Source organism: Camelus ferus, chromosome 4, assembly GCF_009834535.1.
Source record: "Camelus ferus isolate YT-003-E chromosome 4, BCGSAC_Cfer_1.0, whole genome shotgun sequence".
NCBI lineage: Eukaryota > Metazoa > Chordata > Mammalia > Artiodactyla > Camelidae > Camelus > Camelus ferus.
In genome coordinates this window covers 74952236-74974517 of record NC_045699.1, presented here as the reverse complement: position 1 = coordinate 74974517, position 22282 = coordinate 74952236, and the positions used below count along the sequence as shown (strand labels likewise).

Sequence of the window (22282 nt, the reverse complement as noted above, 5' to 3'; positions counted from 1 at the left end):
CCCCAGCATGAGCCACTCCGCTTCTGGTGAATGGGAAGTCTTCCCGCCTCTGCTGATGGACTCAATAAACAGCACTGGACGAGGCTGCCTCCACCTTCCCTGCATGTTCTTCAGGCTGAGAAGGGGGAGCAGGAGTGGGGTCTGCTGGGCTACATGGAGGCACTGGCAGTGGGGAGGAGGCCACCCACACGGTGGGACGGAAGCCTAGCTTGCACTTCTGTGCCCGGGGGAGCCTGCCCCCGGCAGCTCGCAGCCCCAGTAGTCCAGGCTCTCCCCACCCCCATGGTCCTAGGTGTCCTGCTTCCCTTCCCAGCCACCCGCTTGGCCGGAATAGGGACCTCATTGTGCCTGCCCTGTTCCCTAGAGGTGGAGCTGTGGTTGGGGGTGGAGCAGCTGCTCTCTGGGGCCTGGGACTGCATGTGCAGGGGCCTAGGCTCTAGGTAACAGGGATGGGAGTGCAGGCCAAGAGCCTAGGAGTGGATCGAGAAGGTGGGCGGAGCCTCTGGGATCTCGCCTCCGGGATCAGAAGGTTCCCTTGCCCACAGGAGCCTGTGGGAAGGCTGTGGCAGGCAGACCACTCCCCTGGGGTTGTACTAGCCTGGAAATCTGATGGATTTGGAGAGGTGACAAGACAGAGCTGCCTGCTAGGGACCTGGTGCCTGGCTGGGCTGGCTGCCTCTGGAGACGTTCTCAGCTGCCTGTGCAGAGCCAGGCTGCTTACAATCTGAGCACTGGATACAAGTCTTTTCCTCTTGGAGAGTCAGGCCCATGGGAGATGCCACCTGGCCAGGCTTGGGAGGGAGCGCATTTTCCTGGGAGGGATGGGCCCAGGTTTCTCCAGACCTTCTCAGCCAACACATGCTTCCCAATCTGCCTGGCCCAGCTCCTGCACCTCCCAGACCATGGTGGCAGGAACCCCGTGGGTGCCGACAGGTCAAGACAGATGGACCCAGAAGTGACTCAGGATGGGGGGCTGAGCCCCAGGCTGCCTGGGAGGCAGGCACAACCGGGGAGGCTGCTGTGCTGTCTCGCAGAGTCGAGTTTGGAATCACAGAGCTGGGGAGCAGCCCTTGTTGGAGGACTTGAACCCAGGAAGAGCCTCTCCCTGAGCCAGGCTTCCTGCAGGACACCAGGGCATGGCAGGGAACAGGACCAGTGGCCCTGGCAGGGAAAGATAGTGGGTGATGAAGGTCACAGGAAATGCTTAGGGGCACCCTTAGTTCTGTCCCCAAGGCCAGCAAGGCCAGTCACAGGGAAAGCCACTCCAGGCGCCCCTCTCCCCTCCCAGGAGCTGCACTGTAGCTAGGTAGGGATTCTGGGTCTGGGGGTGTCTGGCACACTCCTGACACAGGCAGCAAGCCAGCACAGGTCTTTACAAACACAACTTTTATTGATAAGTCATATGCCCCGAGGGCAAGCTCTCAGGTGAAGGAGGGCCCCAGCCTGTCCCCCATTGACCTGGGCACTTGCTGGCTGAGGAACAAGATGAGGGACCTCCTATGGTGCTGAGACTAGAAGCAGGTCCTTCCTTGCAGCCCAAGGGAATGTGGGGGCCTCAGAGAGGCCCTGAGTAGGGCTGACCCAGCACCTGTGTGAGGGCAGGGCCAGGACCCCCACTTGCTGGGCCACACCAAGGGCTTTCTTGTCACCCAGAGCCAGTGGAGGTTGGCAGCTGCCTCCTGCAGCACTGAAGACACTAAAGGAAGGAAACTGCTGCCATGAGGGACCGGGGCTTTGAAAACAGACTTTCTGGGGGCTGACTACAGTGGAGGTGGGCCCTCCATCCGGGGCCCATCAGCTGTCCTTGCCTCCACTGCTCTTCTGCTCTGAAGCTGTGGCCTTGGTCAAGTTTCCTGCTTCCCTCTTCAGGACACTGAGCAGGGTCTGCGAGCTCTCCAGGATCTGAGAACAGAGATGTGAGACAGCTGTCACTGTTCCTCCTGTGGGAAAGCTCTGGAGTCCAGCCCTCATCCTATGCTGTGCCAGGGGACAGCAGGACAGGGGCTGTGGGACAAGGAAGCCTGAAGGGACGGGCGGACAGGGTCTGCAGGGCCCTTTTCCCTTTGAGTCTAGCTCAAAGTCCCTTCCTTACACTTTGGGAAGCCAGGCCCAGGTTGGCTCTGGCTCCTGCTGCCACTCTGTTGCTCAGTGTCTGGTAGAAGTGATGCAGTAACAAGCATGGTGCAAACAAAAGGACCCGGGCCACACTGACAGCCATGCTATATCTCACTCCACAGTGGGCCTATGGCCTATATGGGGGCGCCCCAGGCCAGAAAGCCTTGAGGGACTCTGCCCAGCAAGCAGGCCCCCAGCCCCACCTTGAGGTAGGCTGCCTCTGTCTCCGCAATAGTCCGATCAAACTCGTTCCGAGAGGCGATCTTGCGAGCCAGGTTCTCGTTGACTCGGGCCAGCTTCTCGGTCAGCTGTCTCACTTCATTCTGCAGCCGCTGCTTCTCATCCTCCTCCTGCTGGATCTGCCGGCACAATTCTTCCCGCTTCTGACACAACTCCTCGATGCCTAAGGTAGGCCGAGAAGGGCACGCGCTGTGGGCCCAGGGCTGGAAGAACACCACCCCTCCCACTCTGGAGCCCACCGCTTTGTGGGGAAGAGGATAGTGGAGGGCCTCAGTGCCAGCTGAGCCACCTTCCGCCCGAGCCAGGCCAGTGTCCTACGTCCCGGGGTCTCGGGGTTAAAGAAGGCACCGCGCGCGGGTGCGGGCCCAGGACACCGTGCGTGCTCACTCTCCAGATACCCAGCACTCGGGGCGGGCCACGCTGTGGCTGTGCGCTGGACAGCGCCAAACGGCGTCCGCGCCGCCCCGACCGGGACACCCACGCACGGACCGTACAACACGCTAGACCGCGCGCTGCGGGCCACCTACTGCTCAGGCCCGCAAGCCGGCGAGCCCCACTTCCTCCCAGTCTGCCCGGTGGGCCCCGCCGCGCGGCTGCTCACACTTGACCAGCTCGTTGTTGTAGTTCTGCAGCGCCGCGCCCTGCTGGGTCATGGTCGCTGCCCGGGGTCCCGTTCCCTCCAACCGCCGCTACCGCATCGCTTCCCGCGCACGCGCACGGGGGTCACCACGGCTGACGTCACCGCCGCGCGCCTCTCGCGTGCGTCATCGCTGCGCGCGCGCGCGCGCCCAGGCCTGCGTCATCACCGCGCGCCACGCCGGGCGGCTCTGGGAACTGGTGGGTGCAGATGGCGGCGGCGGTGGAGGAAGCGTCTGCTGAGGCGCACGACGACCCCGGGCCCGCACAGGAACTGCTGGTGGCCTGGAATACCGTGAGCACCGGGCTGGTGCCACCGGCCGCACTGGGACTGGTGAGGCCCGGGAAGAGGGCGGCGGGTTCATACGGCTTCCTCCGTCGTCCGCTTGTCTCGCCTCCTCTCTTTACGGTCCCTCCGTGTTCGACAGCCCTTCCCTAGCGTCGGCCCTGCATCCGTGCGAGCAAGGGCAGCGGGGTTTCCGCAGCCTCCCCTTCGCTCCATCTCTTCCTCGCCTCTCCCCACCTATCACCGCCCTCTCCACCTCTGCGCTGTATTCCCTTCTCCCCACAGTTTTCTGTACTCCAGGCATCCTCCCGGACCAGCGGCGCGGTCCCTCCAAAGGAGGAGGAGCTCCGGGCGGCGGTGGAGGTTCTCCGAGGCCACGGCCTGCACTCGGTCCTGGAGGAGTGGTTCGTAGAGGTGCTGCAGAATGACCTGCAGGCCAACATCTCCGTAGAGTTTTGGAATGCCATCTGCCAGCGCGAGAACTGTGCAGATGAGCCCCAGTGCCTTCTGCTGCTCCTTGATGCTTTCGGTCTGCTGGAGAGCCGCCTGGATCCCTACCTGCGGAGTCTAGAGCTCCTGGAGAAATGGACTCGCTTGGGCTTGCTAATGGGCACCGGCGCTCAGGGGCTTCGGGAAAAGGTCCACACCACGTTGCGGGGCGTCTTGTTTTTTTCCACCCCCAGAACTTTTCAGGAGATGATCCAGCGTCTTTATGGGCGCTTCTTGAGAGTTTATATGCAGAGTAAGAGAAAAGGGGAAGGAGGTACAGATCCAGAACTGGAGGGAGAACTGGACAGCAGGTATGCCCGCCGCCGGTACTACCGCCTTCTGCAGAGCCCCCTGTGTGCAGGCTGTGGCAGTGACAAACAGCAGTGCTGGTGCCGCCAGGCGCTGGAGCAGTTCCACCAGCTCAGCCAGATCCTGTGAGTACTCACACCTGCGTGGCCAGGCCCCTGTTCCTCCTGACTCCTCCTTGCTCTTCTGGGTCCAGCTGGCCTCTGTGGAGAGCTGGTGAGACAGGTGGCAGAGCTGGGAGTCTCTGCTACTTGTCGTGATAGCCAGGAACATGACAAAGGGAGAGTCCTCAGCATCCATGTGCTGTGAGTTTGTACCTTTTGTCCTGAACACAGGTGTGTTTCTGTCTGTTACACTAGCTCAGAGTTTCATATTTTGCTGAAACTTAGATTTAAGGGCTTCAGATTTAGATGACGTGATTCCAAATTTCTTGGGTCTTGTAGAATTCTGCTGTGCTTTTTGTAGTTTTTTGGTGGAGAAATGATATTTACTCTATTCTGTAATTGTAAAAAGGGGCTTGCTATTTCTTTTGTCTACAGCAAGTCAGAAGTTAGACCAACATGTTAGATGAACAGGTTGCCCTTCTGACCTTTTGAGGAGGAAAGGATTTTGTTGTTAGAGTCGGGTCCTGTTGTGTGGTCCCTCTGCTGCCTGACCACGTGTGATGGTCTTGTCCCATTGAGTGAAGTGGCAGCAGCGCAGCTGCTAGTCTTCCGGCTGGCCGCAGGGTGTGGCCCTGTTGCTGGCTGGGGCCGGGGAGTCCCTGAGGGCTTTTGCTGGGTGTCTTCCAGGTGACAGTTACACGGAAACGTTCTTTGTTTTCTCATGAGTCTGCAATTACTGGCCGTGGTCTGCACTGAAAAGCACAAACAGCTGCATCTCTGCATGTGTGGCCAGAGTAGTAACTCACTTAGCTGCTGTTTTAGGAGTGTTTCTGGGAGTGTTCCTGCAGCTTTGGTTCTTGTAGCTAGATATGCTGGTCCCGTGGGGAAGGCCAGTGCCCCAGCGTGGGCATGGGGGCCAGCTGGGGAGGGCAGGTGGCCCCTTGCCAGCCCTCTGTCCTCCCAGGAGCTTTTCCTTGGAGCTCTTGGTGCAGCTGTGTCCCTGCCAGGAGGGCCGTGGGGAGATATGTGCTGAGGGTGGCGGTGGGTGCCTGTTGGTGTGCTCTGTGTGCTCCATGGGCAGGGCTCTCCTCTAGACACAGGCTCAGTCTGCTGGAGCGGGTCAGTGCCGAGGCCGTGACCACCACCCTGCACCAGGTGACCCGGGAGAGGATGGAGGACCGCTGCCGGGGCGAGTATGAGCGCTCCTTCCTGCGTGAGTTCCATAAGGTGAGGACGCCTTTCAGGCCCTGTCCCTTATGGACTGGAGAATAGGTTTCTGGCAAAACGGACATCCTGGCTGTAGAAGTTGCCAGGGCATGGAGACCTGGGTGAATCAGGACCTCGCTGGTGGGTGAAGCTGGCCCTCGCTGGTGGGTGAAGCCATCTGTCTTGGTGCTAGGTGCAGGCTGGTCATTCTGGGCCCACCCTGGTGACAGCAAGGAAGAGCCCATGGTGTGCTTAGTGAGGTCCGTGCGGGATCACATGGCTGGAAGCAGTGTCACAGCCTGGGGTGTCCTGGGGGGGCCTCAGGGTGTCCACGCTGTTGGGGTGTAGTCTGAGGCTCAGCTCTGGGCTCCACAGAAGCTGGGCCCAAGCATGGGGGCTGTCAGCCTGCTCCTACCTCCCACCTGTCGTCTTTCACCACTTCCTAGCCCCTGTTTCTTGAGACTGGAGAGAAGCTGCAGTGGTGGGGAGGGGTATGCTATTCAAAGCAGGTGTATCTGTGGCAGTGGTCAGGTGCGAGCCCGGAGGCCCGTGAGGCAGATGTGCTGTCCCCAGGCGGCAAATTGGGCGGCCTTGTCAGCGGCCAGACAGCCTGTGGAGGACGTGCCCTCCCCGGGTCTGTGTGGCAGCGTCTCCTGTAGGCTCATGTGTGCGCGCTCGGAAGCGCCCTCACTGAGGGCTGCGCTGCCTGTGTGTGGAAGGGGTGGCTGTGCGTGTGCCTCCCAGGGTGCGCCTGTGCACTCGGACCTGCTGCCCTACCTCAGAGTCACTGTCACCAGAGATGAGCGTGGGCCCTGGGTGTGTGGAAAGGGCCTGGGTGTGCGTTGATGGAGGCCCTGGGAGGCCCCCTTTGAGCCCCTCATCCTGCTGACTTCGGTGTACTCTGGGCCTCCAGAGCAGGTGGCCCTGGGGCCAGCCAGCAGGGTGGGTAGCTGCGTGGCTTTTCCGAGCCCCTGTTCTGGGCTCAGCCCCCAAATCCCCACACTTGTGCTCTCCTGACAGTGGATTGAGAGGGTGGTCGGCTGGCTGGGCAAGGTGTTCCTGCAGGATGGCCCCAGCAGGCCCACGTCCCCAGAGGCTGGCAACACACTGCGCCGGTGGCGCTGCCACGTGCAGAGGTTCTTCTACCGCATCTATGCTGGCCTGCGCATCGAGGAGCTCTTCAGCATCATCCGAGGTGGGCGAGCCTGCCGGGGAGCCGCCTCCCCGAGCCTCTGCCCGTCAGCTCTCGGGGAGTCGGGGCGGGTGCACCTGGGACGTGGTGTCTCCCGTCCTGGCTCTGGGCTGGCCCTTGGGAGTTGCTGTCTGCCTGCCCTACAGGGCAGTCATGGTCAAGTGTGTGCGCACGGAAAGGTGCGAGAGCCACACGAGGCCTGCAGCAGGCGCCTCTCCCTGGGGTCAGGTGGGGGCGTGGCTGCTCACCCCCCAGCCCATCTGAGTGTCTTCTCACGTGCACAGCGGCTGTGTGCCCTGTGTGCACGTGCCAGGACCCGCCCTCTTCCTTCAGACTTCCCAGATTCGCGGCCAGCTGTCGAAGACCTCAAGTACTGCCTGGAGCGGACCGACCAGAGGCAGCAGCTGCTCGTGTCCCTCAAAGCTGCCCTGGAGACACGGCTCCTTCACCCAGGTACCTTTTAGCCTCAGGGTCCAGATCCAGGAGCCCTAGGGTCCAGCCTCCCAGCCTTGGGGCCTGTGGAGGGAATAGGTTAAGAAGCAGTTTGTGCAGTCTATAGGGAGCAAGGGCAGTGCCCGATCCCTTCAGGACAGACCCCACTCAGCGCAGGGAGAAAGTGCACGTGAGCGGGTGGGAGGTGAAGAGTGGCAGCTGGCCTCCTGAGGGGTGAGGTCACAGTGGCGGCTTGCCAGTCACCTGACCAGCGTGGCTGCCTCCTGTCCCTGTGCCCTCCCGGCCATAGGAGTGAACACGTGTGACATCATCACCCTCTACATCTCAGCTATCAAGGCGCTGCGCGTGCTGGACCCCTCCATGGTCGTCCTGGAGGTGGCCTGTGAGCCCATACGCCGCTACCTGAGGTGAGTGCTGGGCTGGCTCCCGGGAGCTGCTCAGACTCGGGAGCACTGGGCTCCCAGCTCCACTCAGCCGAGCTGCCCGCATTGGTGGTGGAGCCAGACGCGGCCCAGGGGCACCAGGGCTGCTCCATCTCCCGGGCCAGGGCTCCTCCCTTTTGCCAGTGCCGGCTCCTGTGCCCGTAACCCAGGGTCCCCATGCACACCCCCACCTCTCTCTGCCTGGTGCTGCCCCCATGGGGCCAGGGCTGACACGGAGGAGTGGACCTTTGTGCCTGGCCCTCCCTACCACAGGGAGCAGAAACCCTTAGGCTCTCTGTTGGAGAACGTGTTTGAGTGGGTGCCGTGTCTCAGCCACCCAGAGACCCCAGGGTGGGCAGTAGAGGCTCAGGACCTGGGCTGGGTAACATCTGGAGCTGCCCTGACTCACACCTACTGCCTCTTGGTCACAAATGAGTCTGTCTGATCATCTCAGCTCCTGCCCTCAGAAAATGGTGGCTCTTTGACTTTGAAGGTCATGGGAAAGTCTACTGGGCTTGCTGTTAGCATGTGGCTGACCGGAGCTGGCTGCATGGGTCAGGTGGGGTCGTGTGGTCAGGTGGGACAGGCAGTGAGGAGTCACACTTGGCAGGACACGGGAGGACACGGTGCGGCAGATTGTGGCGGGGCTGACTGGGGACTCGGATGGGACCGGGGACTTGGCTGTTGAGCTGTCCAAGACAGACCCGGCCAGCCTGGAGACCGGCCAGGACAGTGAGGATGACTCTGGCGAGCCAGAGGACTGGGTCCCTGACCCTGTGGACGCAGATCCAGGTCAGTGCCTGCCAGCCCTGCTGCGCTCTGGACTGTTGGGGGTTGTCTCCAGCTTGTTGCTGCATGTGCTGTGGTGGTGGACTGTGTCCCCATCCAGACCTGTAGGAGGGCACCCTGCCTGCCCCACCCGCCTCTGCTGTTTTCGTGGGGTTGGGGGAGGAGCAGATCTCAGGGCAGCTGGTGCACCCCCCACCCCAACCTGGGATCCAGACCTGGGCCTCATGGGCTCCGCTGGGCGGGCCCTCCCCGGGCACAGATGGCTCTGCCTCTGTCTCTGAGAGGTGCCAGTGGTGCCCATGCTGTGCAGGGAAGTCCAGCTCTAAGCGGCGCTCCTCCGACATCATCAGCCTGCTGGTCAGCATCTACGGCAGCAAGGACCTCTTCATCAACGAGTACCGCTCCCTGCTGGCTGACCGCCTGCTGCACCAGCTCAGCTTCAGCCCTGAGCGGTGAGGCCTGACAGGCCACTCTGGGTCTGGACGAGTTGTGGCCTTCAGTCCCGAGGGTTGCCCTCTGCCACCCCAGTGGTGTGGGTGACGATCTGGGCCTCCTGGGGAGGGAGTGGGCCCAGGGATGTGCAGGCTGGGTCTGGGCGGTGCTCCCTGGCTCTCCTCCTGGCTGAGGGGCATCCCTGCACTGGGGAGGGCAGTGAGGCACTGCTTCAGGTGCAGGTGGGGACGGGGGCATGCCACAGCCCTCAGAGACGCACCCTTCCAGGGAGATCCGCAACGTGGAGCTGCTGAAGCTGCGCTTCGGTGAGGCCCCGATGCACTTCTGCGAGGTCATGCTCAAGGTGGGCTCTTGGGGCTCCTGCCACTGCCCAGTCCCCGCCCCCACCAGCCCAGCCTTCAGGAGGCCTGGTCTCCCCCTCAGGACATGGCGGACTCTCGCCGCATCAATGCCAACATCCGCGAGGAGGACGAGAAGCGGCCTGTGGAGGAGCAACCGCCGTTTGGGGTCTACGCCGTCATCCTGTCCAGTGAGTTCTGGCCGCCATTTAAGGATGAGAAGCTGGAGGTCCCCGAGGACATCAGGGAGGCCCTGGACGTCTACTGCAAGAAATACGAGAAGCTGAAGGTACTGCTGCGCCTCCAGGGGGCCGATGGGGGCCGTGTCCTGACTGGGTGTCCCTCCCCGGTGCAGGCCGCCCCAGTGTCTGCGTCCTGCACTCCACCCACACCCGCCCCTCCCCTCCTGGGAGTGTGTGTGCACATGCGCTTTCTCTCCAAAAGCACTTGGGTGGGCTTGCCCCCTGGGCTGCTTCTTCCACAGTCCACACTCTTGACCTCAGGACCAGGGCCTGGGGTGCTGTGCTGTCCCGATGAAGAGTCAGGGGTGGGGGCCCCTCTGGCATGTGCCCGGGGCATGTCCAGGGCGCGTCCAGGCTGCTCTTGAGGTGTTTGACTTCTGTGCCCATCCCGCCCCTCCCCTGGCTTGTTTCTCTGGAAGCAGCTTTCTGGTCCTGGGGCACTCAAGGACCAGGACTGTGCCATCTGCTGTCAGGGCCCTGGGCCACAAGGCTCTGGTGAGGAGGAGAGAGGGGGCAGTGCCACAGGGTGTGTGGGTGGTCAGGGCCATGGGCTCAGGGTGGTCCATTGGCTGAGTTTATCGCTTGTCCCTCCGGCGGGGCCGAACCCAGCAGTCCCGGGGCAGGGGGTCCAGGCAAGAGGTGTGGGCGGATGGAGCCTGGCATGGGCAGGGGTCAGTGGCACAGAGGACCTTTCCTTCCAGGTGATGCTTAGGTGGAGGCGTGTTGGGAGAGAGAAGGGAGTTAGGACGCCTGTCTTAGGTTTCTGGGGACAGGTGGAAAAGCAGGTTCTGGGGCATTTAGTCTGAGGAGTGGGGTGTAGGGCCCAAGAGGCCACAGGCCTGAGGGGATGCAAGGCACCCGAGCAGAGAACGGAGCCACAGGTATGCAGGATGCATATCTTGAGCCCTGGGGGGACCTGGGACACCCCTGGAGGTGAGGAGCCAGAAACTGAGGCTCAGGGAGCCCTCGGGATGGAGCCCCAGGAAGGCAGCAGGTGGGGGCTAGGCCAGGCCTGGCTGCAGGAGGGGTGACAGCTTCTGGAGGTTTGCTGTGAGGTGGCCCTGGGTCTAGATGCAGCTGCTATGAAGGCCGAGGAACCTAGCATCTGAGGGTGGAGGGCTGAGCACAGGACGGCCAGTCCCTCGAGCGGCCTTACTTCCAGTGACAGATGAGGGCGGGGGGCCCCGGGGTGGGGAGGCTGGGCAGTGGCAGCACCGCAGGAGCCGGCCTGCAGCCTCTGAGAGTCTGGTGGCTCCCAGCCACCCCCTGCTTCCTGCCCCCGCTCCCGCCCCCGGAGCAGCGCCTCTGTGGGGCCTCAGCACTGCTCCCCACCTCTTCCTGGTTGAGAATAGGTACACGGCTGGCCCCACCCATGCTCGGTGCCCTCCCCCAGCCCTCTGGCTGCCCTGTTGGCACGCAGCTTCCCTCTGCTCTCCAGCACCCCTGCTGGGAGCGGCCCTGCTGGCTTCCACCTGAGTGTGACCCTGGTTCTGGCAGTATCTCAGACACGGCATGCTTCCCAGCCTGATGGACCCGACATGCCGGCCACTCCAGCACACCTCATCTCAACGCCAGCCGGACGCTGGAGTGGCCAGGGCAGGCCCCAGGGAGGCCCCAAGAGGTCGGGCCTGTGGCCAGGGTGCCTCTGCCTCCCACCGACTGGGCTCCTGGCCTGAGGACTGTGCCAAATGCGTGTGGGGGACCGTGTCGTCCGCCGCTGGGCCTTGCACCTGCCCTGCTGCAGCCTGGAGAGGCGGTTGTGGAGGGCACGGCCTTGGAGCTCGAGTGCCTGGTTATGGCCCAGGCAGGCTCCCAGCCTGGCCTCCCTTCCCTTTCTGCAAAGCGGGGTCAGTTGTTGCTTTCCCCTACAGGTTAGGGTTAGGGTTAGTGGAGGGACTCAGTGGCGCTCGGCCCAGTGGCTTTATCTGTGTCCTGGGGATGGCCACAGCTAAGTACCATGCCGGTAGGCCTTCAGAACACAGAAATTTATTGTCTCGGTGTTGGCAGCCAGAAGGCCAGGATCAAAGTGCTGGCAGGACCATGCTCCTCCTCCAGCTGCTGGGGGTGGGGGGGCGCCAGTGTTCTTGGCTTGTAGGCGCATCCCTGCAGCCCCGGCCTCTTGTCACATGGTCTCTCCCAGCATCTTTGTGTCCAGGTTTCCCTCTTCTACCAACAGACCAGTAGTAACTTGAAGAGGGGCCCACTCTACTCGCGTATGACTTCGTCTTAACTAACTACATCTGTACTGACCCGATTTCCAAATACAGTCACTGACGTTCTGAGGCCTGGGGACTAGGACTTTACTTCTTTAGAGGTCACAGTTCAACCCATAAGAGTCCACCCTCTGGCCTCCAAAATTCATGTCCTTCTCACATGCAAAGTACACTTAGCCAAGTTCAGCATCCCCAAAAGTCAGCTGTTGCAGCCCCAGTGCAGAGCCCCACAGCTCAGCGTCTAAGTAGCGTCCAGGTTGGGGCAGTGTGAGCACTGGCGTGCAGTTCTTCAGCTATGAAGCCAGGTAAGTATCTCTCTGCTTCCAGAGTCCAGTGGAGGGACAGGCACTCCCGTGGAGAATCCGGAAGGGAACAAAGGGCCCCAGGCCTAAGCAAGCCTGAAACCTAGTGGAGGAACTTCCACTCAGCTTTGTGGCCCAGCTTTGCCCTTTGAGCCACACCACCCCTCCCTTTCTGTCCAGGGCGGCATGAAATCCTCAGAAACCTCGTTGGCCTCTGTATGGCTCACGGTGCCCAGTCTGCTAGACTGGGGCTCTCACACCATTCATGGACCCTCTCTGTCCCAGCTTCCCGCACACTGCTGGTTGGCGTCACCTTGACACAGCTCCCCACTGGGACCACGCTCTTGGCTCTGTCCATGGAGTGTGTGGGCAAAGGTCCACATCACCAGGTGCTGGTTCCTTCTTGCTCACCGGCTCCTTCGGTTTCCCTCTCAGTTACTGCAGGCAGTGGGGAGAAACCAGGTTGCACCTTCCACTTTTTACTTGGAAATCTCAGCCAAATATCCAAGTCCATCCCTCAGAAGTTCTGCTTTCCACCCAACAGAACAGGTCTCTTCCACCTCTTAGTAAGGGCCACCTTTACTCCAGTTTCCAGTGATACGTTTCTTGTTTAAACAGACCTCAGCAGAATGACATTTATTGTTTGTGTTTCTACCAATAAGAGGGCATCCCAGGCTTGAGACACGTGGCCCAAAACTTTCCCGGCCTCTTCCGATCCTCCAGCACCACAGCCCTTTCCAGGTTTTTAAAAAAGGATTATTTGTACAGCAGCACCCCCTCCCAGGGCTGAGTTCTGTGCCACTTCCCTGCAGCTACTGTAGCAAAGTGCCACTAACCAGGCGGCTGAGACGGCGCTTAGCTCTGGAGGCTGGAGTCGGCTGTCAGGGTGTCAGGGCTCTGCTCCTGGAGGCTGTGGGCGAGTCCTTCCCACCTCTTCCAGCTTCTGGTGGTGCCTGCGTCCCTCCAGTCCCTGCTGCTGTCTCCCTGTGTCTGCCTGCACACCGTCTACCCTCTTACAAGGGCACCGATTGGATTAGATTAGGGCCCGTGTGACTCCAGGGTGACCTCATCTTTATGACCTCTGCAAAGACCCAGTTTCCAAGTCAGGTTCCATTCTGAGGCTCCGGGGATTAAGACGTGGACATCTCTTTCGGAGATACAGTGGCTCTCAGTAAATTGTGCTGGTTGAGGATGTGGGAACTGGAGCCCCGCCACGTGCCTGTCCACCTGCCTGCTCAGGGATGGGGAAGCAGGTCAGGGAGCCCCTTGCTCACCCGGTGCTGCATAGCCAAGCCTAGTTCAGCCAGCCCAGCCTGGCTGCCTGTGCTAACCCCAGCGCTCCACAGGCCATGCGGACGCTCAGCTGGAAGCACACCCTGGGCCTGGTGACCATGGATGTGGAGCTGGCCGACCGCACCCTGTCTGTGGCTGTCACTCCTGTGCAGGCGGTGGTCTTGCTGTACTTCCAGGACCAAGGTGAGCCCACCAGGGCACTGCTCAGTGTCTGGCAGAGGGTGGATGGCCTGGGGCCACCCCTCCCAGGCCCCTTTCTGGGCGGGTCCTGCTGAGCGGAGCTGGCGAGGCCGAGGGAGGCCCAGCCCCGCCCAGCGTGCCCACCCCTACCCGCAGCCAGCTGGACCCTGGAGGAGCTGAGCAAGGCGGTGAAGATGCCCGTGGCGCTGCTGCGGCGGCGCATGTCGGTGTGGCTGCAGCAGGGCGTGCTGCGCGAGGAGCCGGCCGGCACCTTCTCGGTGGTGGAGGAGGAGCGGCCTCAGGACCGGGACAACATGGTGCTCATCGACAGTGACGACGAGAGCGACTCGGGCATGGCTTCCCAAGCCGACCAGAAGGAGGAGGAGCTGCTGGTGCGGGGGCGGGGCTGGGGGCGGAGCGCTGGGTGGGGCGTGGGGGTGGGGCGTCAGGGGCGGTGCCAGGGCGTTGAGGCGGCAGCCAACCTGGCCGCTGTACCCCACAGCTCTTCTGGACGTACATCCAGGCCATGCTGACCAACCTGGAGAGCCTGTCGCTGGAGCGCATGTACAGCATGCTGCGCATGTTCGTGGTGACCGGCCCCGCGCTGGCCGAGATCGACCTGCCCGAGCTCCAGGCCTTCCTGCAGAAGAAGGTGCGGGACCAGCAGCTTGTCTACTCCGCCGGCGTCTACCGCCTGCCCAAGAACTGCAGCTGACCGTCCCCGCCGGGCCTACCCTGCCCGGTCCCGCTGGCGGGGGCATCCCTACATCCCGCGCAGCCCCGAGTGCCGAGTAAAGCAGGTGGTTCTTCATCCTTTCACTGTCCTGGTGGCTTTGTGGGCCCCTCGTGGGCACGTGACCGAGGTTCTCCCACCAGACCGGCCTCTCCACGTCAAGCTGGCAGAGCCTGCCCCCTCCTCCCAGGGGCAGATGAGGGGAGCCGCACACTTGTGTTGGACCTCCCACCAGGAGTCATGGCACGTGGCTTTCCCAGGCCACTCCAGCCAGCCAAGGCGCATGCCGGGCTGGTGGCTCAGGCGGGAGCTTGCTGTGGGTTGGCTGCCTGGGAGACCTTCCTGAGCTGCCCTCCAGAGGGGCCTCCTGCTCCAGCCTCACCCTTCTGACCTTTGAAGGGAGATCTATGCCTGGCCTAAGGGTCTGGTGGCCACCTGCTGGGCTGAGAGCCCCAAGGCTGCTGCTGGGACTCAGCTCCATCACCACGTATGAGGCAGCCCCTGGTGAGAATTTCTCAGTTCCAGCACCAGGGGCTGCCTGGGACACGCCTTGTGGTGAGAGGGACCAGGCATTTGCCCACCTGTCCCACACTAGTGTCAGGCAGCGGCGGTGCTCAGGGCTTAAAATGAAGTGAGCTTTCAGAAAGGCCAGTTCCTTCCACAGCCCTAGATGTGGGGCCAGGAAGCACGCCTGGGGCCTCAGTGTTCCCAGCACAAGGTGTCCTGCTGCACAGGCCTGTTGTGTCCAGGGTGCAGGGTCCTGCCAGGCCGGCACTGGGGGCCTGGCACGGCCCTCGCCCTGAGGTCCCAAGAGGTGGGGAAGGTGTTGGCTCTGCGAGGCCTGAGGCCTTCAGAGCTGTGCTGGGTGCCACAGCCTCCGTGGCCAAGACCTTTGCTTGTCTGGCGGGAACTGCTCTGTCCTGGTGGTGCTGTCCCTGCAGGTGACAAAAACTCTTTGGAACGAGTGTCTCCACTGTCCTGCTCCTGCCCTCGGTGCACTGCCAGGCCTGAGCCACGCCCGCTGCCCCCACCCTCCCTCTGGCTCCAGCCAGTCCTCTCCTCAGTGCTCACCCACACCTCTCCACTTTGGCCTGCTCTGCACAGGGGCCCTTAGTGTCGGTCTGGCTTCTAGGCCTTTCCTTCTTACTCCAGAGGATTCTGCCTGGGGGTGGGGTTGAAGGAGGAAGTGGCAGGGGTTAGGCACGTAGCCTTAGTGATCTGAGGGCAGGCTGATGGCTCTCTCCCTTGGGGTCCACCTGTCCATCTCCTCTGAGGCAGGCTGTGCCCTGGTTACAAGAAGCGGGGCTTCCTGCCTGTACCGGGCTGAGTGTACCTTTGTCACCCTAAGCAGGTTGCAGACCTGCTGGACTGGCCTAGCAGGGTGGCAGTGCCAGCCCCCGGGCTCCTGGGCCTTTGGACTCAGCTTGCGAGCGAGTGTGGTAAAACCCAGCGTCTCAGGTCACAGCATCACTCAACAGTTGCAGAGGTGTGCCAGGCACTGCCACCAGAAGAGGACACTTGTGTGAAAGTCAGGGAGGTCCCCAGTGGTGAGGACTGGCTGCGGCCCAGCTGTGCCCTCCCCCAACCCCATCCCCTGCGAGGACAAGGCGGGTATTTCCTCCTGCTGCCTAGGCGGTTTGATTGGCATGTCCTTAGGGACAAGGGAGGAGGCCTCAAAGGGGAGGAGGCAGGGAGGAGCTAGGTTAACCCCAACCATGCCAGCCTGTGACAACTCTGGGCACCACTTACCTGGTCAGGGGAAGTGGCACAAGAAACAGACCTCCGAGGGGCAGTGGGCTCTCCCCGTGAAGACACACTCGAGCCAGAGCCTCAGTTGCTGGCTGCAATCATTTCTGAGCCACCTGCTCCTACAGGGTGTTCTGGGAACATCACTGGGACCAGCATGGGGGCAGCGGGTGCAGGCCCGCCCCGGGCCCCTCAGCCCCTGCTTGTCCCAGCCTTTGGGGATGGGTGGTGACAACAGGTAGCAGGACCCCAGGCCCTGCCTCAGCTGCTGCAGCCCTTATTCTGACAGGGAAACTAAGGCCTGGGGTTGCCCACTGTGGACCTCTCTGGGTTTCCAGGCCACTTCCTCCATGAGCCTAGGGGCCTAAGTGCAGGCCCTGCCCCTTCACCACAAAGCGCCTTCCCCTGGAGGCCAGGGCAGCCCTCCAGAGTGACGCCCCATCCACCCTACCTGCCCTACCCCGGGGCTGCCTGCCCAGGGCTCTTAGGCCTAAGGGCATTGAGGCACCAGATGAGGCCCTGCCCCCACCCACCCTGCCTCACAGCTCCACTGTGAGGTCAGCGCCTTCCGACAAGTTCCGTCCAGAGGTATGGCGTGGGGCCGGGGGCTGGACATGGCCCCCTGTCCCCAGCCTGACTCCTGCCTGGTCGGCAACCCCCTCGGCCTGATATGTTTGTCCCTTTTGCTCATCCCTGCTGCAGGTGCCTCCTCATGTCCCCAAGCTCTGCCCCCCCCCCAGCCACGGCCTCTCCTATGTCCTTCTGGTGGCCGCCAGGGTGGGGGGTGGCCTCAGGAGTCAGCCACTGGCAGGTGACTACGGCCCCTTGGCCATGTGGACCCTGTCTCTGCAGCTGGAACCTACTGTGAGTGCAGCCTTGGCCTCAGCCGAGAGGCGCTCATTGCCCTGCTGGTGGTGCTGGCAGGTGTCAGTGCCAGCTGCTTCTGCGCCCTGGTCATCGTGGCAGTTGGCGTCATTCGAGCCAAGGGGTGCGTGACCCCCAGGGCCAGGGCGGGTGGGTGAGGGCCGCAGGGCCATGCTGTCCACGCTAGGCCCTTGGTCTGGCCACGAGAGGGCCCTCCCCTGGGTTGGGTCACCAGGGGCTTGGGAACGGCGTTTCCCAGACTGTGGGTTGGGGAGAGGGGTGGGGTGCGCTGTTGGGCTCCGGGGGACCAACTCCACTGTTCTGGGATTCACACCTTACCTTTTTCCCCCAGTGAAACATGCCCCGGACACGTGGACAGCAGGTGAGTGACCCTAGGGGAGGATCCAAGGGCGAGTTGTACCCCTGCCCTGAGGCGGTGTGGTTCACAGAAGTGTCAGGTGTCCTGGGTGGTCGAGGCCTCATGAGCCCACACTGATGGCTACTAGCAGCTGGCCTAACCTGGACCATGTTGTGCAGGTTGGTGGGGCACTTTGGGGTCCAGGAAGATCACATGGACCTGCACACGGTGCACGTGGAGTCCCACCTCATGGACCCTGAACTTGGGGTCCCCATGATGCCACCCCTGGAAGATCAAGGCCTCATGACCATCGCCGTAGACTCAATGGCCCCCTCCATGACCCTAGAGGATTCACCCCCTACAACCCCTGCCACCTGAGTAGGGCTTCAGGCAGCTGGGGGATGGGAAATTAAATGATATTTAATGATTCTGTGCTGTCCTCCCTGCGCCTGTGCAGATGCATCCTGTGGTGGGGGAGGGGGCTGCGCACCCCTGGGTCATCTCCTGGGTCTTCAGTGGGGGTGCCCAGTGCTTATGCTGGGCCCCTGCTGTCCACCCTCCAGGGCCGGGAGTCGCACCCTGTGTTTCCATTTCCTCCTGTCCTGTTGCGCCAAGCTCCTCCCTGCATCTTCCTGCTGCTTTGTCCCATGAAGTTGGCAGGCCCCCTGGGTCCCTGTCCACCTCACCCCCACTCTCACCCCAGCAAAGTGCCACGACAGTACCTGCAGCTCTGCTGACTCCAGAGGGAGAAGCATCTGACAGAAGGACTTGGAAGCTGGTGCCCCATCCCACCTGTGCCATCTCCTTGAAGTTCTGGGAGAGCCCTTGGAGGGCGGAGTGGGGCCAATGTGACTCTACCTCCCCTTTCTCAGGTGTGCAGCCCCCCTCCACCCACAGCCTATCCCCTGGGCTCAGGCCCCTATCCTGTGCTAGTGCCTGAACAATCGCCACCACGGGCACCGGACCACCCCTAGGCGGGGGCTACTTGGTGGGAGCTACTGGCTAGAATCACTTTGCTAAGCTGGAGACAGGCAGAGTTGCGGTGAGGAGCAGGCTGCACTGTGTTCCATTCTGCAGTCGCATCCATGAGTTCGTTGGGAGGTGAGGGGCAGGGGCTGGTGTGGTTCAGTTGCTCAGGCCTCACCTGGGCACTGGGTGGTGGACCAAGCAGGTGAGGAGGGGTGTGGAGGCTAGTCATGCTGCTGCTGGCACGGAGCCAAGAGGAGCCTGGCGCTTTGGGACAGGTGGCTGGCAGTGCCGGGTGCTGGCTAGGTGCCCAGCCTCCGCCCTAGGCGCGAGACCAGTCGTGGGACAGGAACTGAGGGTTCTCCGGTTGGAGAGTTAACATTTGTGCGGACGCTGCCGGGACGAACGGTCTCTGGGGACACGCAGGCAACTGGCCTCCCAACTGTTGCCCCCATGCGGAGACCCTCCTTTCTCTCGCAGCGGCCGCTATTGCTGCTGCTGCTGTCGCCGTGGCCAGTCTGGACCCAGACGCCTGCGGCGGCCTCCCGCTGGGGAACTCAGGGCGCCCCCCACTGCCCCGAGGCGTGCGCGTGCGCGCCAGGCGGCCAGGCCAACTGTTCGGGGCGAGCGCTGCTCGCCGTGCCAGCGGGCCTGAGCCGGCCGGTGCGCGCGCTGCTGCTGGACCACAACCGCGTGCGCGCGCTGCCGCCTGGCGCCTTCGTGGGCGCTGGCGCGCTGCTACGCCTGGACCTGCGAGAGAACGGACTGCGCTGGGTGCACGCGCGGGCTTTCTGGGGCCTGGGCGCGCTTCAGGAGCTCGACCTCGGCGCCAATCAGCTGGAGGCGCTGGTGCCCGGCACCTTCGCGCCACTGCGCGCGCTGCGCGTCCTCTCGCTGGCGGACAACCAGCTGGCGCGCCTGGAGCCCGCGGCTCTAGGCGCGCTCCCGCTGCTGGGCGCGCTCAGCCTGCAGGATAACGATCTGTCTGCGCTCGCGCCCGGCCTGCTGGCCGGCCTGCCCGCTCTCAACACGCTGGGCCTGCGCGGCAACCCCTGGGCCTGCGGCTGCGCGCTGCGCCCGCTCTGCGCCTGGCTGCGCAGGCACCCGCGGCCCGCGCCAGGTGAGCCTTTGGGGGCGAGCGCGGGCCGGCGCGGGCCGGGGCGGGCCACTGCGCGGCTGCCGCCTGACTCCGTGCCTGTGTCCCGCAGAGGCCGAGACGCTGCTCTGCGTGTCGCCCGGGCGGCTGACGCTCAGCCCCTTGACCGCCTTCTCCGAAGCCGCCTTCAGCCACTGCGGGCAGCCCCTTGCCCCGCGGGACCTGGCCGTGGTCTACGCGCTCGGGCCCCTCTCCTTCCTCGCCAGCCTGGCTGCCTGCATGGCTCTGGGCTCCGTGTTCACCGCCTGCCGCGCGCGCCGCCGCCGCCGCCGCCGCCGCGCCGCCGCCGCCCGCTGCCCGCCGAGGAGACTGCCGGATCCCAGTCGCGGCCCGGCCTCGCCTGCGGACCCGGGGAGCACGGAGAACGCCGCTGCCCAAGCCTGAGAAGGCCGCGGCTGCCCTCGAATCTTTCCCTACCCCGTGCCCACCTCCACACTCCCTGCAGGCATCAACAAGCGACACAGATCGAAATTTTCGTGACATTCCTTTAGGCATCACCACTGCACACACCGGATCGGGGCGGGGGTGGGCGGTGCGCGCCCGGCCCCTGGGGCAGATGGGTGGCCCGCGGCTGCACACAGGCTGCTGGGGGAAGGCACGCGCCGGGACACGGGAGGGGCTGGGCCTGTACAAGGTGGGGCGCAGGGCTGAGGACAGTCCTGAGCCAGCGTCTGGGGAAGCCCATCCTGGGCTGCAGGCCAGAGTAGGCAAAGAGAAGGCTCAGCCCTTGCAGAGTCCAGAGAAGGTGGGAGGCAATGGGGAGCCGGAGCACCCCCTGGGAGGCGGCTGCCAGCTGTGGGGGAGGGTCAGGGTCTGCAGAAGGGAAAAGGCAGGGCAAGCTCGGAGGATGGGGTCAGGCGGAGGAGGGGCGTGAGCAAGAAGAGGAGAGGTGGAGCAAGGCGGTGAGGTGCGGGTGCTGTGGGAGGGGGTGGCCAAGGGCCCCCACTGTGGCTCTGGTGGTGGCTGGGGGAAGGATGGGGCTTCAGTCTCTGCTCCAAGCCCCTCCGCCTGGGGCCAAGTCAGCCCGTCTCCCCACTGCTCAGAGACCCCAGGGCCCTGCCTCTGCCGGAGTGCCCTGCGGCCCTGCCCAGCCCGCTCAGCTCTGGCCCGTCCTCAGCCGCTCTGGTCCGTGCCTCAGTCCAGTAGGGGCTGCCGGCCAGCAGCAGGGCAGATGTAGGGACGGGAGGCCCAGGGTGGGCAGTCTCTGGCGGGTGGGCTTCCCTCGGGCCTTCCCGAGCTGCAGGACCCATCAGTGTCCTTGGCCGGGCTAACTGGGCAGGTGGGCGCCTCCGGGGGCCTTACACCACGGTGCTGACCGAGGGATCTGAGAGGTTGAGCGGGCCCGTGATATCAGTGGGATGGTACTGCTGCAAAATAGAAATACACAGACAAGGCGCCCATTAGCCCGACGCTCGGGGGCACGCGCGGGGCCGGGACGGGTGGACCGGCCAGCCGGCCGACCAGCAGGCAGGCGGGCGCGGCCTGGGGGAGGCTTGGGGGGCGCTCCTCCCCTGACCCCGTCGTGCTCCGGGACTCTGCGTGGGCCGGGCCGCTGTCCCGTCCGTCTGTCTGTCTGTCTGCGGGGGAGGGGGGCAGAGGAGGGCGGGCAGGGCGTCTCAGCTCTCCCTATGACGGGCACACATCTGCAGCTGGCCCTCCTCCCTCTCAATAGCGCGTCGCGGCAGCACTGTGTCTTTTTGGTTTTGCAAAGCGCCGCGTCCACCCCCGGTGCTCTATAAATAAGAACCAACAATCAATACCCGCTAACCCCGCCGGCCGCCAGGGACCCCAGCCCTGAGCGCCCAGTGCCGCCCTGGCCCGGACCGGCCACAGGACAGGGGCAGAGGATCTCAGCAGCCGGACTGACCCCACCCCTCCCGACAGAACCCCCCACCCAGGCCTCCCTCCGAGCAGGCGCCCAGCCTGGAACAGTGGGAGCTGGGCTGCCCTCCCCCACCCAGCCCCAAGCTGGCAGTGTCCCCAGTCACCCTTGCAGGGCAGGCCAGCCCCAGATGCCATGTGCCACCAGAGCTGGCCTGGAGGAGGATCCCTGGTGCCCAGGGAGGCTTGGGCAAGGAGTCTGCTGGGAGCGTGTCCCCGGAAAGGCACCGTGAGTGTCTCTGAGCTGCACCTGGACCAGCTAAGGGGCGTGTGTGTCTGCTCCAGGCTGGGGCTGGGGGGGGCACTCAGTGATGCCCTCAGGGAGTGGCTGATGGCCTGCAGGACTTTCGTGCTCCCCCTTTCAGCTGCCTGCCCCCAAAGTGCTGTCTGCTGGCGTTCTTTCTCCCTGGATTGCCTCCCCCCAGCCCTGCTCCTCTCTGGTTCTGCACCCCCTGGTGGGGTCCCTGGCTCAGGCTCTACCCACTTTCCTGGGCTTAGACAACCCCAGGCCTGTGCTCCCAGCCCCGTAGACCCTCATTGTCCACCCACCCTGCCCGTGCTGAGCTCTGGGAAGTGGAGCAGCCAGGCCTCATGGGCCCCTCTCAGTGCATCTGGTGGCTTCACCCTGGACTCACATGGCTGTGCCAAGCCCTGTCTGTGTCCTGTGTCTGCCCCTCTTCCCATGAGCTGGGGTGGGGAAGGAAGCTGCAAATCTTGCTCCCACCTTTGAGCATGACCCTGTGGGGTGATGCTGCCTATGAACTGGGGACTTCCTGTGGGCTGGAGGCCAATCTGCCCCTGGACTGCAGGGAGGCCACTGGGCTGAGGGCAGTGCTGGCTCTGGTGGCCCCTTCCTCACCCGGGGATGCTTCTAGTGGGGCTGGGTCAGGTTTGGGGTTCAAGTGCACACATCTGGGGCAGTGAGGGGCTGCCCAAGGCAGGGCAGGGAACATTGGCTCAGGCGGGAGGCCTGGCTATGAAGAGGCCAGGGGTCAGGAGATGAGGCGCTGGTCTTCTCCGGGGAGGCCTTTCCTTCCCAGGCCCCTGTCTGGGAGCCTCAGTGCCCACGGCTTGCAGGGCCACCCCTGCCTGTTCTCAGACCTCTGGTGCTGCCAGCACGCCTCTGGCAGGGCCCCTGCTCGGCCTGGGGTGGGAGCCACCCACTCAGGTCCCACCCATTCCCACCTGACGGTCCCCTGTGGCCAAGGGCCTGTTCCCACTCCAGGCCCCAGCCGTCCACCCAGATGGAGCCAGGCCCGGCCCTCAGCCCCGGCCCACACAGAGACCACATGGAGGGGGTGCAACAGGCATGGCTCTGG

General features: G+C 63.6%; 5 protein-coding genes across 12 annotated transcripts in view; 3 read left to right on the top strand and 2 right to left on the bottom strand.

The window, feature by feature from the left end:
• Positions 1-1369: 1369 nt before the first annotated feature.
• On the bottom strand, positions 1370-3111 carry SSNA1 (SS nuclear autoantigen 1). The gene is made up of 3 exons (XM_032478997.1): positions 2957-3111; positions 2319-2518; positions 1370-1902 (listed from the first exon to the last, which is right to left on the bottom strand). The coding sequence occupies exons 1-3, from the start codon at positions 3006-3008 to the stop codon at positions 1795-1797; spliced, it is 360 nt and encodes a 119-aa protein (XP_032334888.1). The 5' UTR covers positions 3009-3111; the 3' UTR covers positions 1370-1794.
• Positions 3112-3156: 45 nt separating this feature from the next.
• Positions 3157-14073, top strand: ANAPC2 (anaphase promoting complex subunit 2). Its single transcript, XM_032478989.1, has 13 exons — positions 3157-3325; positions 3578-4200; positions 5271-5403; positions 6403-6577; positions 6908-7027; positions 7317-7434; positions 8060-8241; positions 8549-8690; positions 8959-9034; positions 9115-9318; positions 13133-13262; positions 13416-13651; positions 13762-14073. Exons 1-13 carry the CDS (start codon positions 3203-3205, stop codon positions 13972-13974), a joined length of 2475 nt encoding a protein of 824 aa, XP_032334880.1. The 5' UTR covers positions 3157-3202; the 3' UTR covers positions 13975-14073.
• Positions 12493-22282, bottom strand: part of GRIN1 (glutamate ionotropic receptor NMDA type subunit 1) — a 29650-nt gene continuing 19860 nt past the window's right edge. For 4 of the 8 annotated variants that reach the window (XM_032478987.1, XM_032478988.1, XM_032478984.1 and 1 more), the window contains one exon: positions 20300-20449. In XM_032478987.1, coding sequence (XP_032334878.1) covers positions 20381-20449 — 69 coding nt within the window. In that variant the 3' untranslated portion in view covers positions 20300-20380. Of the gene's footprint in view, positions 12504-20299; positions 20450-20598; positions 20816-22282 lie in introns of those variants that run through there. The other 4 variants (XR_004319603.1, XR_004319605.1, XR_004319604.1 and 1 more) reach the window with 3 other exon arrangements.
• On the top strand, positions 14400-17529 carry TMEM210 (transmembrane protein 210). The gene is made up of 5 exons (XM_032479147.1): positions 14400-14496; positions 15321-15539; positions 16591-16726; positions 16955-16984; positions 17140-17529. The coding sequence occupies exons 1-5, from the start codon at positions 14400-14402 to the stop codon at positions 17336-17338; spliced, it is 681 nt and encodes a 226-aa protein (XP_032335038.1). The 3' UTR covers positions 17339-17529.
• Positions 18250-19553, top strand: LRRC26 (leucine rich repeat containing 26). Its single transcript, XM_032478994.1, has 2 exons — positions 18250-19046; positions 19135-19553. Exons 1-2 carry the CDS (start codon positions 18380-18382, stop codon positions 19464-19466), a joined length of 999 nt encoding a protein of 332 aa, XP_032334885.1. The 5' UTR covers positions 18250-18379; the 3' UTR covers positions 19467-19553.